The 14,240-nt window shown below is 41.3% G+C and overlaps 1 protein-coding gene across 2 annotated transcripts in view; it reads left to right on the forward strand.

Moving 5' to 3' along the window:
- MAN2A1 (mannosidase alpha class 2A member 1) overlaps nt 1-14,240 on the forward strand; it is a 144,021-nt gene that overhangs the window by 43,500 nt on the left and 86,281 nt on the right. For both annotated transcript variants that reach the window (XM_040986138.1, XM_040986139.1), the window contains exons 5-6: nt 7,912-8,039; nt 13,709-13,882. In XM_040986138.1, coding sequence (XP_040842072.1) covers nt 7,912-8,039; nt 13,709-13,882 — 302 coding nt within the window. The remainder of the gene's footprint in view (nt 1-7,911; nt 8,040-13,708; nt 13,883-14,240) is intronic.

A 14,240-nucleotide genomic window follows, 5' to 3' on the forward strand; every position in this document is an offset into this window, starting at 1 on the left:
CTCCCGTATGAATGCCGGTTGGAGTCCTGGCTGCTTCACTTTCAGTGCAGCTCACTGCTTGCAACCTGGGAAAGTGAAAGGTGGCTGAAGTCCTTGGGCCCTGCTCCTAAGTGGGAGACCTGGAATCAGTTCCTAGCCCCTGGCTTCGCATCCATTCCGGCTCTGGCCATTGTGGCCATTTGCAGAATGAGCAAGTGGCTGGAAGATCTCTCCCTCTCTCTCATTTTCTTTTTTCCCTTCCTTTCCTTTTTCCTCTCTTTCTCTCCTCTCTGTAACTCTGCCTTTTAAATTATATATGTATATATGTATTTTTTTTCCTGAAAGTGAAAGTATGACTCACTGAAGACAGACCCCATGAAAACAACATTTCAGTCTTGTGCTCCAAATTATTTAATCAGTCACAGTGGCTTTAAGTGAAAGCGTGTGATATGAAGTAATCTATATGTTTTTGGCATGTTTCTGTTTTATTTTTATATTGACTGGCTTGTGAAAAACCTCTCGGCTTTTATCTTCCCATTTGGATGTTTCTGGCTAATCATGGTTAGGTACCGTGGGATGTTTGTGATGCACACGTCACTCTGAGAACCTTACCTGGAATTGAGCAATGAGGCATGAGCAGGCGCTCCTTTCCTGCAAGGAGCAACCCGCATCTTATGGATGAGTCCCTGCTCCTGGGTGCCGTGCCTCTTGGCTTTAAAATAACTGCAGTTCTAGTGGTTGAAGCAGCAGTGTGCATCTCTGTTAGAAAAGTATCCTCCATTTCTCTGTCCTCACTCAAGTACATCTGGACCAAGGCAGCCCACCCTTCCTTCCTTTGAGCCACAGCAGTTGCTGGCTTCTCTTTGTGTCAGTGGAACTGGCAGAGGCCGTTAGGGACTTCTGAAATGCCTCATCCATCCCGGGGATGCCAGCTTTGTGGAGATTCCTTCCTTCTGGCGTCTGTGACCAGAGTTCTTTCACTGCGGGTCTTGTAGGCACAGTAGTGAGCTTTCTTTTCTCCTGTCCGCTCTGCTGTCTTCCTCAGCTTGTTTCCCGATTGGCTCCCATCTTGCCTGTGGGCGGAAGTCCCTGGATTTCCCGCTCCTCACGTTGCATGTTTGCTTGCACTGCTGCTGCTCCAGTTCCCAGGCATTTGGGCTCTTCCAGCTCTAGCTTTCTCCCAGGGTTGTTGGCCTATAGTAAGAGCTAGCACATGGGGCTGCAGGACTGTGTTCCCAGCATGCCTGAGCTTTCGGGAATTTGTCGTCAGTCTTTAGCATCCTCGTGTGTGCAGGTGCTTAGTTACCCTGATGCTGCTGTTGCAGACACTGGGGCAGAGGCATGCGTCAGGTGCACATGCAAGGTCACCCAGGGCTGGCTTGCTCTGCCCTGCACCTGCCATTCCTGCACGTCATCAGCGCCTGAGCCAGGTCAGTTCTGGCTCAGTAGTATGTTTGGATCCTGAGCCCTCATTTCTTATTTCCTGGTCTCAGTTTCTGCTATTGCAAAAAAACCTCATCGTGGACTACCTGTCTGCAGCAGTGCCACTTCCAAGGGGCCTCTGTTTCACCAGAAGAGCCAGATTCCTAGGATGTGAGTCTGACCCTGGTGACCTTTGCAGGACACACTCGGGCTTCTCTCTGGTGCCTCCCTGTGTGTCCTCCTCCTCCCCGCAGCTTCCTCTCGCTCTGCCCTGAGCTGTGGAGCCATGTGGATGTCCTCACACTCAGGTTTTTTTTTCTTCTTCCTTTGGAATTGGCCCCTGTGCTTAGCTTGGGGTCTGTTTGCTTTGTCTGTTTTCCCTTCTGTGCACCAGGTAGGTTCAGTCCTACTCATTTCTCAAGATTCCATGGCAATATCGCCTCATCTCAGAAGCCTCGTGTTGTTTATCCTGCTGCTCATTCAACAAATATTTATTGTGTGACTCTCAGGGATGCAGGAGGCGAGCAGGGCTGACTGGATCCCAGGACTCAGGGAAGCGTGGGAAGATCCACGCTTAAACAGTGCAGTGTTTTCCTCTGTGGAAGCAAGAAGTGGACATGAGAAAGCTTGCCAGAGCAAGTGGTTGTCCTGGGAGCAGATCTCCGAAGGGTGACTTAGAACTAGCCGATCGAGAAGGAGCAGTCACACACACGTCACTGCTTTGTATTCTTTATCTTTGTCTTCACATTGTTGGAACCCTTTTCATGCAGTCGGGACCCCAAGTGTGCAGTAATGAACCAAACGCAGGACGCATCCTTGCCCTCTGCCTCTTAACAGTCTCGTGGAGGGAACTGAGCAGAGAACATGGGTATGGAAATTACATTTTATTTTAAGCACTATAGAAGAAAAGCTCGGGCTTTTGTGAAGCCTAGTGACTTAGGTGGGGTTTGGGTGGAGTGTGCTGGTTGCTAACTACGCGGCAGATACTAGTTGCAGGAACTCTGGTTTGCAGAGAACAGCAAGGGCAAGCTGCGGGGAGGGGCTGCAAGAGGGGCTGCAGCGGGCTTAGAGTGAGGGAGAAATGATGGGAGGTTACCCGTTCTCTTTTTCCGGTTATACCACGTCTCTCAGTGTAGGCATCACAAAACCATTAAAACTATGAGACAGATTTCTGCAGTGTATATGTGAAGCGTTTTAAGCCAAACTTCATCTTTATATATATTCCTCGTGAAAGGAAAATGAATCCGAGAATCTGATGAACAAATGTCTTTTGGGTATGAATTGGTTCTTTGAGAACGTCCACCTTTCTGAATTTTCCATTGAACTTACTTTTTTTTTTTAATTTAATGAATGAAACCCCGTACGTCATCTTGTATTATTTCATGTTTCCCCAGATGTGTGATTACAAATTCAGCTCATTTTCTCTTGTGAGATTAATTTGTGATTCTTTGAAGCTTGCTAAATGATGCATTGTTTGCCGCTAAGTTGTCTGTAACAATTTCCCCATTAGGGAGAAAAGCTCTCTGAGTGCATACCCCTCTGCATGTGCCCGCATTCCCAGGGGCTGAGACGCCTCCCGGGGGAAGGCGCCACTTAGGGCGATGTGCAGCTGCCTGTGCTTCGCGTTAGATCTGATGTGCAAACTGCCTGGTAGGCAGCCTGCGCAGTGATGGGCGTGCTTAGCCCAATTTTAACTGGTCATCTCCTTAGCTTTTTTTTTTTTTTTCAACCAGATTCTCCAGTACTGAAGTGAAATATGGAAGTACGTTAATGTCTTTGGCAGTAGTTGCAAGTCAGCACTCCACTGAAAGAAGTGAAACTGAAGCATTGTTAAATATAGGTTGATATCTTGCTTCCTAATTTCTGGACTTGGATGCGCACGTGCACACACATATATATACGCTTATATACATACATATATATATATATATATACACTTGAGGGTGCATCAGAGTGTTTATGAAGAAATGGAATGGAAACATGTTTGTTTTCTGCAAGAAGTTTTGAATCTTTGAGTAGTGCTTCATCATATGCATTTTCCATAAACTTGATGATGACCCCATTGCCATTGTGCGCATAGATTTCCTTTTCTGCCTTTTCTGTTTTGCCTCTAGTGCTCATGTTTGTTAGGAAGCAGCAAGCGGGGTTCATACAGAAAGTTTGCTGGGAACCAGAGAGAGGGTGGAAGGGAAGGAGTGGGCACATCCTTTTTGATTTTTGTGTTCCCCTGCCTGTCACAGAAATAGTTCACTCGGTGCTTTTCTTAAACACTGTGTGAATAGAAAGACTTGCAAGTGCTTGCCTTGCTGCTGGGTCACCTTTCCCCCCTTGAGCTTATACATGTGTGCATACATACTTAAGTGTATTTTCCTTGAAATCTCTAAATTAGTAAGGTTTTACACACAGAGTTAAAATGTGTTTTAGTTTTGTCTTGCCACTGACAGTAACAACTTGAAGTGTGTGATCTATTTCTGCAGGACGAGAATGACTTTTGTGTTCATGCTTATAAGCATCTCAGGTATTTCCTGTTGCGTTGTTTGCTCTAGGGCTTCAGTCTTAAGGTCTGTAGTTATCACCAAGTGGCGATCAGCGCTGTGCGTCTCAGGTAAGTAGGTCAGTAGCTTACCTGATTTTGGGTCATTGTTCAGATACTTCTTAAGTACAAATCACGTGCATTCTAGAAGGCAGCAAAGATTTATGTGCTTGTGAGATTTCTTGGGGTTTTGAAGTTTCGGTGTGTTTTTGTTTTTTTAGTGCTGTTGTTGTTTTGTTTCTGGTTTTGGGGGTGGGATGGCCCTGTAGCAGGGGTTTCTTCCTAACACGTTAAATAGGTTGTAGGAAAGCAGACGCTTTGGGCACGAGTGTCTTCTGGTTCCCAGTGGACTGCAGCCTCAGGAGGAACAGGCGTTTCAGTGGAATGGGGATGGGCGATTGTCCCCTGCTGATTCCCACCCTGTATGCTACTGTCTCTCTCTCCCATTGCTCCTTCCAGTGGCTATTTTCAACACTTTGCTTAGGCCTGTTTTCACCTAATTGTGAAAAACATATGTCAGTATTGCTATTCTCAAATATGAGGTCCTTGGCTTCCATGGCATAACGTCTGAGATTTTTCTTCAGAGCTCATTTTCAATCATCCTGATTGGAACTGAAAAAATAAAAGTATCCGGGCAGTAATAACTCATCCTGTCACCACTAGTTTCTTGGCTATTTTCGTAATGTAAATATTTAGCAATCTGCTTCTTTGCCCTCTGACCCACTGAGCTGTCTAAGTTGCTATTGGGATAGCTTTTTAGTCCTTCGTCATCTGAAGGGACAGGCCGCTCCTGATGGCCCTTCGCTAGAATTTATGAGGTTGTACGTTCATGGATTTATTGTTTATCTAAACACATCTTGATGAAATCAAAATTAGGGGGCTTTGACTATTAAACTGTGTCATGGAATAAATAAAATAGAAAGAAAAAAGAAAGGCAAAAAGAGATTGAGATTTTTGTGTTTCCTGGTACGTTGCTCCTAGAAGCCTGGAGCTCCAAACTCAACCTGAATCTCCCACGTGGGTTGCAGGGCCCAACCTGCTAGACTTGGCTGCCTGCTAGGGTGCGTGTCAGCAGGAGCAGAGCTGGGAGTTGAACCCAGACACTCTGATTTGGGATCTGGTGTCACTGCTGGAGTCTAAACCCTGCGTTTCCCACCCTTGACTCGCCTTATCACCACTGTTCTCTCCTATATTGTGTTTCTGTCTGGTTTTTGCCTTTGCTTTTGATAACTAATCCTTTTTTTTGTTTCATCTTGGTTTTGATCATCTTAAAGCATGCGTGTTTTTATTAGTTCCTTTACTATGCTTTCTTTTCTACAGTTTCTTCTGAATGTTCCACTATCAGAAAATAACTGTGCCTATTAACACCTATTCATTCCAGTGAAGTGACTTTACGTGTGACGTCTGGTCTACTGTCTGTGGGTGGACACCCCCCACTACACTTGACTCATGCAATGTGAGGACAAGTCACCCTTGCTTCCATCTTTTCTTTTACCTAGCCATATCCCAATTCCCACCAATAGATTTTCCTGAAACACCTTCTCTCTGCTTTTCCACATGTCTCCCTGCTGCCATGTTTTAGATCAGATCACATCTCACCTGGACAACTGAAATGTTTTTGAGTGTTTATGTACATTCTGTGCCAGGCAAGCCTCTCAGCGCTGAGCATGTGTGCATGAGGAAAGCAGCGGGTACTGTCCCCTGCTGTCTTGGAGCTTCTGTGCCAGTGGGAAGTAAAGGAATTCTGGTCTGTGCCAAAGGCTGTGGAAGGAGAAGAATGTGGATGTGTTGTGTTAGCTTAGGCACTCGTGAAGACTTCTCTGGGTGAGCTCCGTGTGAAGTGGGACTCAAGGACCGCTGGGCCTAGCTGGAGTAGGAGAGAAGAACAGAAGAAATGGGAGGGAAAATTCTGGAAAGCAATGTAGCAGGTGGGAGGCTTTCTGTGCCTCCTCCAAATTAAGAGATTGGATGATCTTTAAATAACTTCTATTTGGAGAGGATCTCAGTGTATAATCAAGGGAACATCTCAGGTGTTTTAGGAGTAGGAAGGATGAGTTATCACAGTGGGGCTAGGAAAATCAGTTGCTGTATAACACGCATTACATTGGTTGCTTGGTTGAGAGCAAATCATGGTTCCTTTAAGAACACGCATCAAAAGCAAACTGATACAAAAATGAAAAATGCCATTGCTGTCATGATTTCCCCCATTTATACTGTTTTCTTAGTATGTAGTGCCCCCTTTTTTTTAAAAAAAAAGATTTATTTATTTTTTTTAAAAGCAGATTTACAGAGAGAAAAAGAGACAGAAAGACCTTCCATCTGCTGCTCTACTCCCCGAATGGCTGCAATAACCAGAACTGCATGCCAGTCTGAAGCCAGGAGCCAGGAGCTTCTTCCAGGTCTCCCATGTGGGTGCAGGGTTCCAAGGCTCTGGGCTGTCCTCCACTGCTTTCCCAGGCCACAAGCAGGGAGCTGGATGGGAACTGGAGCAACCAGGACACAAACCAGCCTCCATATGGGATCGCAGTGCTAAGATGTGGAGGCTTAGCCAGATGAGCTACCCAGTTCTCCCCCCCCCCCTTTTTTTTTTTTTAAATTTAGGACCAGCAAAGCATTTGTCTTTGACCAACTTATGCTCGAAGTTTTCCAAAAAAGATTTATTGGAGTATTGAGAAAAGGAGGTTGATGTCTGTTGGTCACACATGAAACCGCAAAGCATCCTCACATCTCTGGCCGCCAAGCTGTTGGCCATAAGGGGCAGGTGCAGTCTGTGGTCTCCACAGTGTGGTTGAAACGGGCAGTCTGCAGAAAGATGTGTGAGCAAAGGCCCACTGGCAGCAGGAGTGGGGAGGATACCCTTGGATTCGGTTATGTTCTTAAAGAAATGTGCTATTTATAAATTCCCATATTTCTTTTTTATGGGTTACTGATTTTAGCCCTGAGGGAGTGTGAGATCTGACCAAGATAATCTAATGAGTCATCATTTTCTCTATGTGAAACTTTTAGTTGATGCTCCCATGAAAATACAGATTGAATTCATTTGGTTTTATGCAAGCACGTATTTATTTGGATTTGTGTCATTTGTTCATGAATTATATGGCTATACATATGTTTAAATAAATCCGATGTGTTACTGCTGGTGGTACTTTGCCGTTTGTGAAAGTGTTTATGCTTTGTGCCTTTGGTCCACTTCCAGCAAATGTGTTTGGTTGGTTGGCTGTTCTATTCCTGCAGGCGCTGACACCCGTCCCTAAGGCTGCTTTTCTGAGCTTTGATGGTGTTGGCCAAGCCATCTTGTTGCAGACTGATGAATCTGTGACACTTAAGATATTTGCTTAAATTCCTGATTTTTGTATTATGACATCTTAAAAACCTTTAATAACACGTTATTACTTGTTTTCCTGCTCAATGAGAATATCTTCGCCTACTGGTTGAGTTTTATTTAGACTGCTGATCTTTTTACCTTGGGGGTGGCGTTATGTCCAAGGAATAACTCACAGGCAAACAATGGGAATGTTAGGAGATTTTTAATCAGTGATGCAACATCAACTCTGGAGCCTACCTTTTAATTGAGTCTGGAGCATCGGTCTTGAGCGTTTTTTTGTGTATTTCATGGTTCCTATGGTATTTACTGGTGTTAGTAATAACTTTTCCTTGTTTGCAGGATTGACTTTGTAATAATGATTTTTTTTTTATGATGGAAGAAGTATTGTCTTTGAAATGATTGTCTTCTGGTAGACATTCAGGCATGTACTCAGAAATGCACTAGCTTAGAACTCTAAGATTCTTAAGTCAGTTAATCACATGTGTCTACACACATATCAAGAATCTTTTAGGTTATGCGGGAGATGTACCTGGTTAGCAAAAGTTTTATAACAACTAGTATAAATAGGTTGGCTTTGTTTAAAATCCTAAGTGTTTATGATGTTCTGGATTTTTTTTTGAAGTTATATTTGTTCATGACTTTTTTTCCCCAGTTTACTAGAAAATGGCCAACTTGAAATGGTGACAGGTGGCTGGGTTATGACTGATGAAGCTACTTCTCATTACTTTGCCATGATTGACCAACTAATTGAAGGAAACCAGTGGCTGGAAAAGCATGTAGGTACGTATTGATGTTTTCTCTACACATGGGAAATTTTAAGCAACTAATTTAGGAAATGTGACATGAGCCTCCATTTAATTTTTGAAAGACTGATTTTCTCTAGTACTCATTATTGTTGAATAACTTATACTTCACTAATATATGATATCTCTGATATAAAATTACTTACTTAGATGTATAGGAGTCACTTTTGGGATCATTAAGTTACCTTGTTTATTTTTTTTTTATTGATTGGTTCATTTTAGAACTTTTCTCTGGGGGAATTTTAGTTATATATTAATTAAGACTCTTGATCAATAGCATGTAGATGTTTATTAGTTTTAGCCAAAAAGAAAAAAAATATATTCTGTCCTTGGGAATTCCAAAACAATGGCGGCTTTAGGAAGACTGCATCTAAGGGACATTGTGCTGTCTAGGCTGTACTGATTTTTGCCTCAGTTTGTTCCCTGGCTTTTCCCACATATTGAGTACAATGGTTCTGGGCCACCCTCATTTTTCCTGGTCCAGCAAGCAGGCGAAGGGACTTTCCTTAATACTTTAGCCAGTTTTGTATCCAGAGGAACAGAAGCTGAAATCTCTATGAAGCATTGGCATTTTGGCACAGATGATCCTGGTGGAGATGACATCACCAGTTGCACCTGCACAGTGTGACTGGGGCCCCGGAAGTAACTAATTCTGTTCCCATGAGAATCAGGGATGAGGATGCTGGCCTAATAAAATAGGATGTCCGCTGTAATTCGTAGCAACTTAGGATTGAGTCAAATCGTTGTGATAATCTAATACAGCATTTTATCATGTGAATGTAACTCTTTAAGATGTTGCACATCTCAGTAAGATTTTGTATTTTCTTTATGGCAAATCTACCATTATTTTAGTTGAATTTTTTTCTTTTTGATACTTTATGGTACAACTTTTAAAGTCTCTCGCAATGATATCATTTTGTTTCTCTCATTTGCTTCTCGAAGTAATTTGGAATTCAGCAAAAAGTTGTAGTAATATTGTAGAAAACTGCATGGATCCTTCATCAAACTTCAGCATTCATTAGCCTTTTCACACACTGGCTATATATTTTTTCCCTTTCCCTATTACTGTAGTGTTGGGGTTATTATAATTGGAGGCATTGAGAGGAAATTGCAGGTAGCTGGCCTGTGCAGGGAAGAATTCCATAGCAGATATGACGCTTACCTTGGTGCTGCTTTTGGCTACCGTCAGTAATACTACTATACTCATGTGTGGATGAGAGGTAGGATTTCGGGGCCGTAGGAGAGCTACTTGTATGGGAACTTGGAAAGATTTTAAAGTGATTGTACTATTTTATATTTCACCAACAACGAATTAGAATTTGATTGTTCCACATTCTTGCCAACACGTGATGGTGTCAGTTCTTATTGTTGAAATCATTCCAGTGTGGAATAGTGATTTTTCATTGTTGTTTCAACTTATACTTTTTGAGACTAATGATGTTGCATTCTTTCCTCGGCCTTATTGGCCTGCGTTGTTTACTGTTTTGAAGATTCTTTTGCCCTTTCTTACCAGTGAGATTGCCTTTTATTTTTCAGGTGCACTTTTTTTGTACGTGTTCCAAATATGAAATCTTTGATATTTCCAAAATTTGGTATCTGTGGAGTTTTCTTCATAGGACATTTTTTCATGTTTTTTTTTAAATCCCTTTGTGCATGGATTCTAAATTTTTGTACCAAAGTAACTTTATGATGCACATTTGTATAAATGTTTTATTACTGTTATTCTGCTTGTGGTTTTATTTGTCTATTTGATTTTTAGTGATGTGTCTAATGAAGTTTTCAATTTTTATGTGTAAGTACATATAGAAAAAATAAAAAATCTTTTTTTATGTGTAAGTATGTATGAAAAAAAGAAACCTTAAATAGCAGACTGATGGAGTCATGACCCATATGAAGGACTGTATTGTTGTAACAGCATGGGGAAAATCAGTTGGGGGGTGGGAGTTTGGGGGAAATCCCAGATTCCACAGAATTGTACCGTAAAATTTAAAAAATTCAATATAAAAAAATTTTAAAATGGAAGCCAAAATGTTTTCTGTAATTCTAAACTAATTTTTACATGATTCCTATTCTTTAAGTATGTGCTAATATCTTAAAAATAAAAAATTGTCTCACCTTTTTACTGTATTCCACATTCCGATCATATACCTGTTGTTTTATTGAATTATTCTATACATAGTGACATCTGCTAATGGCCATATTTGCCTTCTATATTTTTAAGAAAATTGGTTAACTATTCTAATAATTTATTATGTGTCTAAATTCCTGTGTTGGGGAAATTGCTGTTCTTTTTAGTATTTTTCAATTAGCCCTAGATACTGAGTGCTGGGTTTTCTCTAGGGTATCAATTAACAAGATGTGGTTTTTCTAATTTGTTCTGTAGATGTGATGAGCAGTTTGCTCAATGAGAATGTCACTAAGTGCTGGATAAATTCCTTTTGGTTTTGGTGTTACTCAGTTCCATTTGTCCTTTTTTTTTTTTTTTTGCTTATGACTTTCAAATCTATTTGCACAAATGAGATTGATTTTCTTTTTACATAAGTTCCAGGCATATGAATTATCTATTAGTGTCTGTTACTTGATATAATGAATTGGGTTGCATCTTTATTTTTTTGAGATGTATTTATTTTTATTGGAAGGATTTACACAGAGGAGAGGCAAAATCCTCCACTGACAGGTTCACTTGTCAAATGGTGGCAGTCACTGCAATTGAGCTGTTCCAAAGTCACAAAGTCAGGCCCCTCTTCCACTGCTTTCCCAGGCCACAGGCAGGGAGCTGGATGGGAAGTGGAGCAGCCCATATGAGATGCCAGTGCTTTCAGGCAGAGGATCAGCTCATTGAGCCACCGTGTGGGCCCCTATCACATGCTTCTTTGAAGGGAGGTCTGTGATGGCGTCTGGCAGGTCTGTGTGGTCGTTCCCTTAGCTTCTTGCCGCTCTCCAACGCCAGGGTGCCGTGGGTATTCATCCCCCAGAGCTGAATCCTTGACTTTGAAGATAATTTGCTGTTTACTCAAAGGAAGAAAGGGAATTGAGTTCCTACGTCTTCTCTCCCTGCCAGTTGAGCCATCATGCCATATCCCATGGAATGCATGGGTGTTTTAAAAGAACTTATGGTTAAAATACCAGATCCATAAAGGGGGCCTTTTTTTAGGAAGTTTTTTTTAATAATGCTAAACATTTCTTCCTAATCAATTGATATATCCAAAACATAAATTTATAACTTACCAGAAAAAATAACACCAGAAACTCACATTTGTTTTCAGAAGTTTATTTATTTACAGTGTAAAATAACAATTGTGTGTACCATTATTTATTTTAATTACTATTAGAGATAATATGTACTTAATGTAAGGTAATAAGAAAGCATCATTTTTAATCAACCATCCATATGAGGCTGATTGTTTATAATCAGCTGAGATGGTCAGTGGCACCTTTATTACTGTTATTGGTACTGCCCATAAACAACAAAGATCTAATCCTTGCTGTACCCACATTAGTGTCCCAAGATATAAGAATGAACCCACAGCGGAACGACAGTCTTCTATATGATTGGGAGACACTCCAGTGGAAACATGATGGACTTGGGAAAATTCACGAAGGACACACATTATGAACCTGGAGGGGAGAACAAAAGGGAGGGGAGGGGAGAGCCCAGGGCCAACTAAATTGTATCAAAAAGAATATATTTTAGGCCAGCAGAATTAAGCCACCACCTATGACACCAGCATCCCGTATGGATGCCAATCCAGTCCTGACTGCCCTACTTCCAATCCATCTCTTTGCTGATGGCCTGGGAAAAGCAGTGGAGGATGGCCCACTTGCTTGGCTCCGTGCTGCTCATGTGGAATTTGGCTACTCATGGGAGAGACCAGAAGAAGCTCCTGGCTCCTGGCTTTGATCTGGTCCAGCGCTGGCTGTTTTACTCGTCAGGGCACTAAAACAGCAGATGGAAGATCTTGCTCTCTCTTTTTCCTTCTGACTTTTAAATAAACAAATTCATATTTGAAAACAATGAGAATATATTCTAGGTATATATTATACCTTCCTGATGTCTCTTCTCCAAAACAGAATTTCTTGTTTATTTTTGATAATAATAGTATTCAGAAGCCAAGATACAGAGCTAAGGTGTATTTACTTGGCCTAAGATATTTACTTGGACTAGATCCTTTATTAAAGGTGCACTGAGCTGGAAAATATGTGTATGTGAGAATGTATGTATCTTTATTTCTGCAATGCACTAAACATTATGTTAGTACTGATATATCATGTTGTAGAGTAATATCTTAGAAGACATTCCAGTTTTCTGTTTCTGCATAATTGTGGATACTTTTGTGGTGAAAAATATTGCTATTTGTATAGTTTTAAGAATAAATGAAACGTAGTTTCAGAATTGTTGAATCCATACCTCAAAAGTAAAAAATCAAAACGAGTAAACGGGGGTCAGTGCTTCTTTACAGTAGTTGGAGATTGATTATATATGTGAAATGTACCGATCTTACGTGGTCAGTTTTGGCCACGTATTCTTGGCCATGAGTCCTGTGTTTTCCTCCTGGTCTCTTCTAGTTTCCCGTCTGTTTCCTGCCTTCTGGTTTTCTTCTTTTGGTATTGCTTTGTGTTACAGAATTGCTATGAGCAGTTCATGGAAAATGGAACTACGTGCTGGGTTTGTTTTGGTACACATGTTTTCTAAATTCACACATAATTTATTCATTATGAAGATTTTCCATGAACCTTTTGAAAACCCATGTATGATTTAAAAATTTTTTGCACCAAAGCCAGCTTTTAATTCCTTTTCTACCAACTTTTGGAAGCATGCTTGCATTGGATTTATCACCTCTACAACTAGACAAGATCAGGCTTAACTGATTTTTGTGACTTTAAGGCTTAGATCTTAGGCACATGAAAGCTGTCAGACAGATGGTTGAATGGAAAAAGAAATTCACACAGCAATGTAATTTATGTGATTAGAAGCAGAAACCTTATTAGAGAACTATAAATACTGAAAGATAAGATTTATATGTTAGATGAATAATCTTAGCTCATTAATTCTAACCTGCACATCTATAATTTTTTTGGTACATTCTGTTCTCTATGAAATTAAGATACAGCTTTGATCAGTGGCTAAAACTGAAATGAGCCATAAAGAGAGGGCATCAGCCAAAAAGTGTTCTTGAAGATTTAATGAAAAATAGTAAGCAATTGTTTTGGCCAGTTCTGTCTTTGTACAATAGGATGACTTAGGAATGGTCTGAGGTATAGGAGGCATTCAGCAATGGGTAGGGTTAGGATTAGAAAGTATCAATTGAAATGAATCAGGCTTATTTATCAGCTATAGGTGACTTCCTGGGCAATCCACCTGCCTGGGTGTCAGGATTGTGAGATTGCTGAGGGCAGGGCCTCACGCCTGCTTGTTTCTCTGATGGCTGCATGGGAGCTGCTCACTATCAGAGTGTTTCTGTTCTGTCTGACTGTGCTCTATGGATGGGGAGTCCAGCTTTGCGTCTGGCAAAGTGTGGTGTTGAGCAGGTGCTTTGTCTTCCGACCAGAATGATCATGGAGGTTTGATGGTGTCAATGTGTGGTGACTTTTCTTTATCAGTAAAAAACAAAAAACGTAACGCTTACTTACTTCCTTTTTCGATAGGAGTGAAGCCTCGGTCTGGCTGGGCTGTGGATCCTTTTGGACATTCCCCGACAATGGCCTACCTTCTGAAACGTGCAGGGTTTTCACACATGCTCATCCAGAGGATACATTATGTAGTGAAAAGACACTTTTCAAGACAAAAAACGTTGGAGTTTTTTTGGAGACAGAACTGGGGTATGTAGAATTTGATGAGAGCTGAAATCCACTTGACCTTGATGTTGTTCCACAAGGGTTGTGAACTCATGACATGGCGGCTGTTCAGAGTGTCGGTCTTGAAGATCCAGTTGTGTGATGGTGTCCCCCGTTGTTTTTCCAGTGTGTTTGGTTCAAGATGCTTTTGAGCACTGATGCGGATGTTTGTGGAGCATCGTAGACTCTTGCAGGCCTGAAGGAAGTAAATACATATAAGAAGTGAGCCTTGTGCGAGTAATGCTTTCACTTGGTTCTGTTTTTCAAAAACACGTTTTTATTTAGTAGAGACACACAGAAATTGTCCACTCCCTCAAGGCCTACAATGCTTTGCGTGTGGGTC

This window comes from Ochotona curzoniae, unplaced genomic scaffold, assembly GCF_017591425.1.
Source record: "Ochotona curzoniae isolate NIBS_2020 unplaced genomic scaffold, NIBS_Ocur_1.0 contig_4501, whole genome shotgun sequence".
NCBI classification, from domain to species: Eukaryota; Metazoa; Chordata; class Mammalia; order Lagomorpha; family Ochotonidae; genus Ochotona; species Ochotona curzoniae.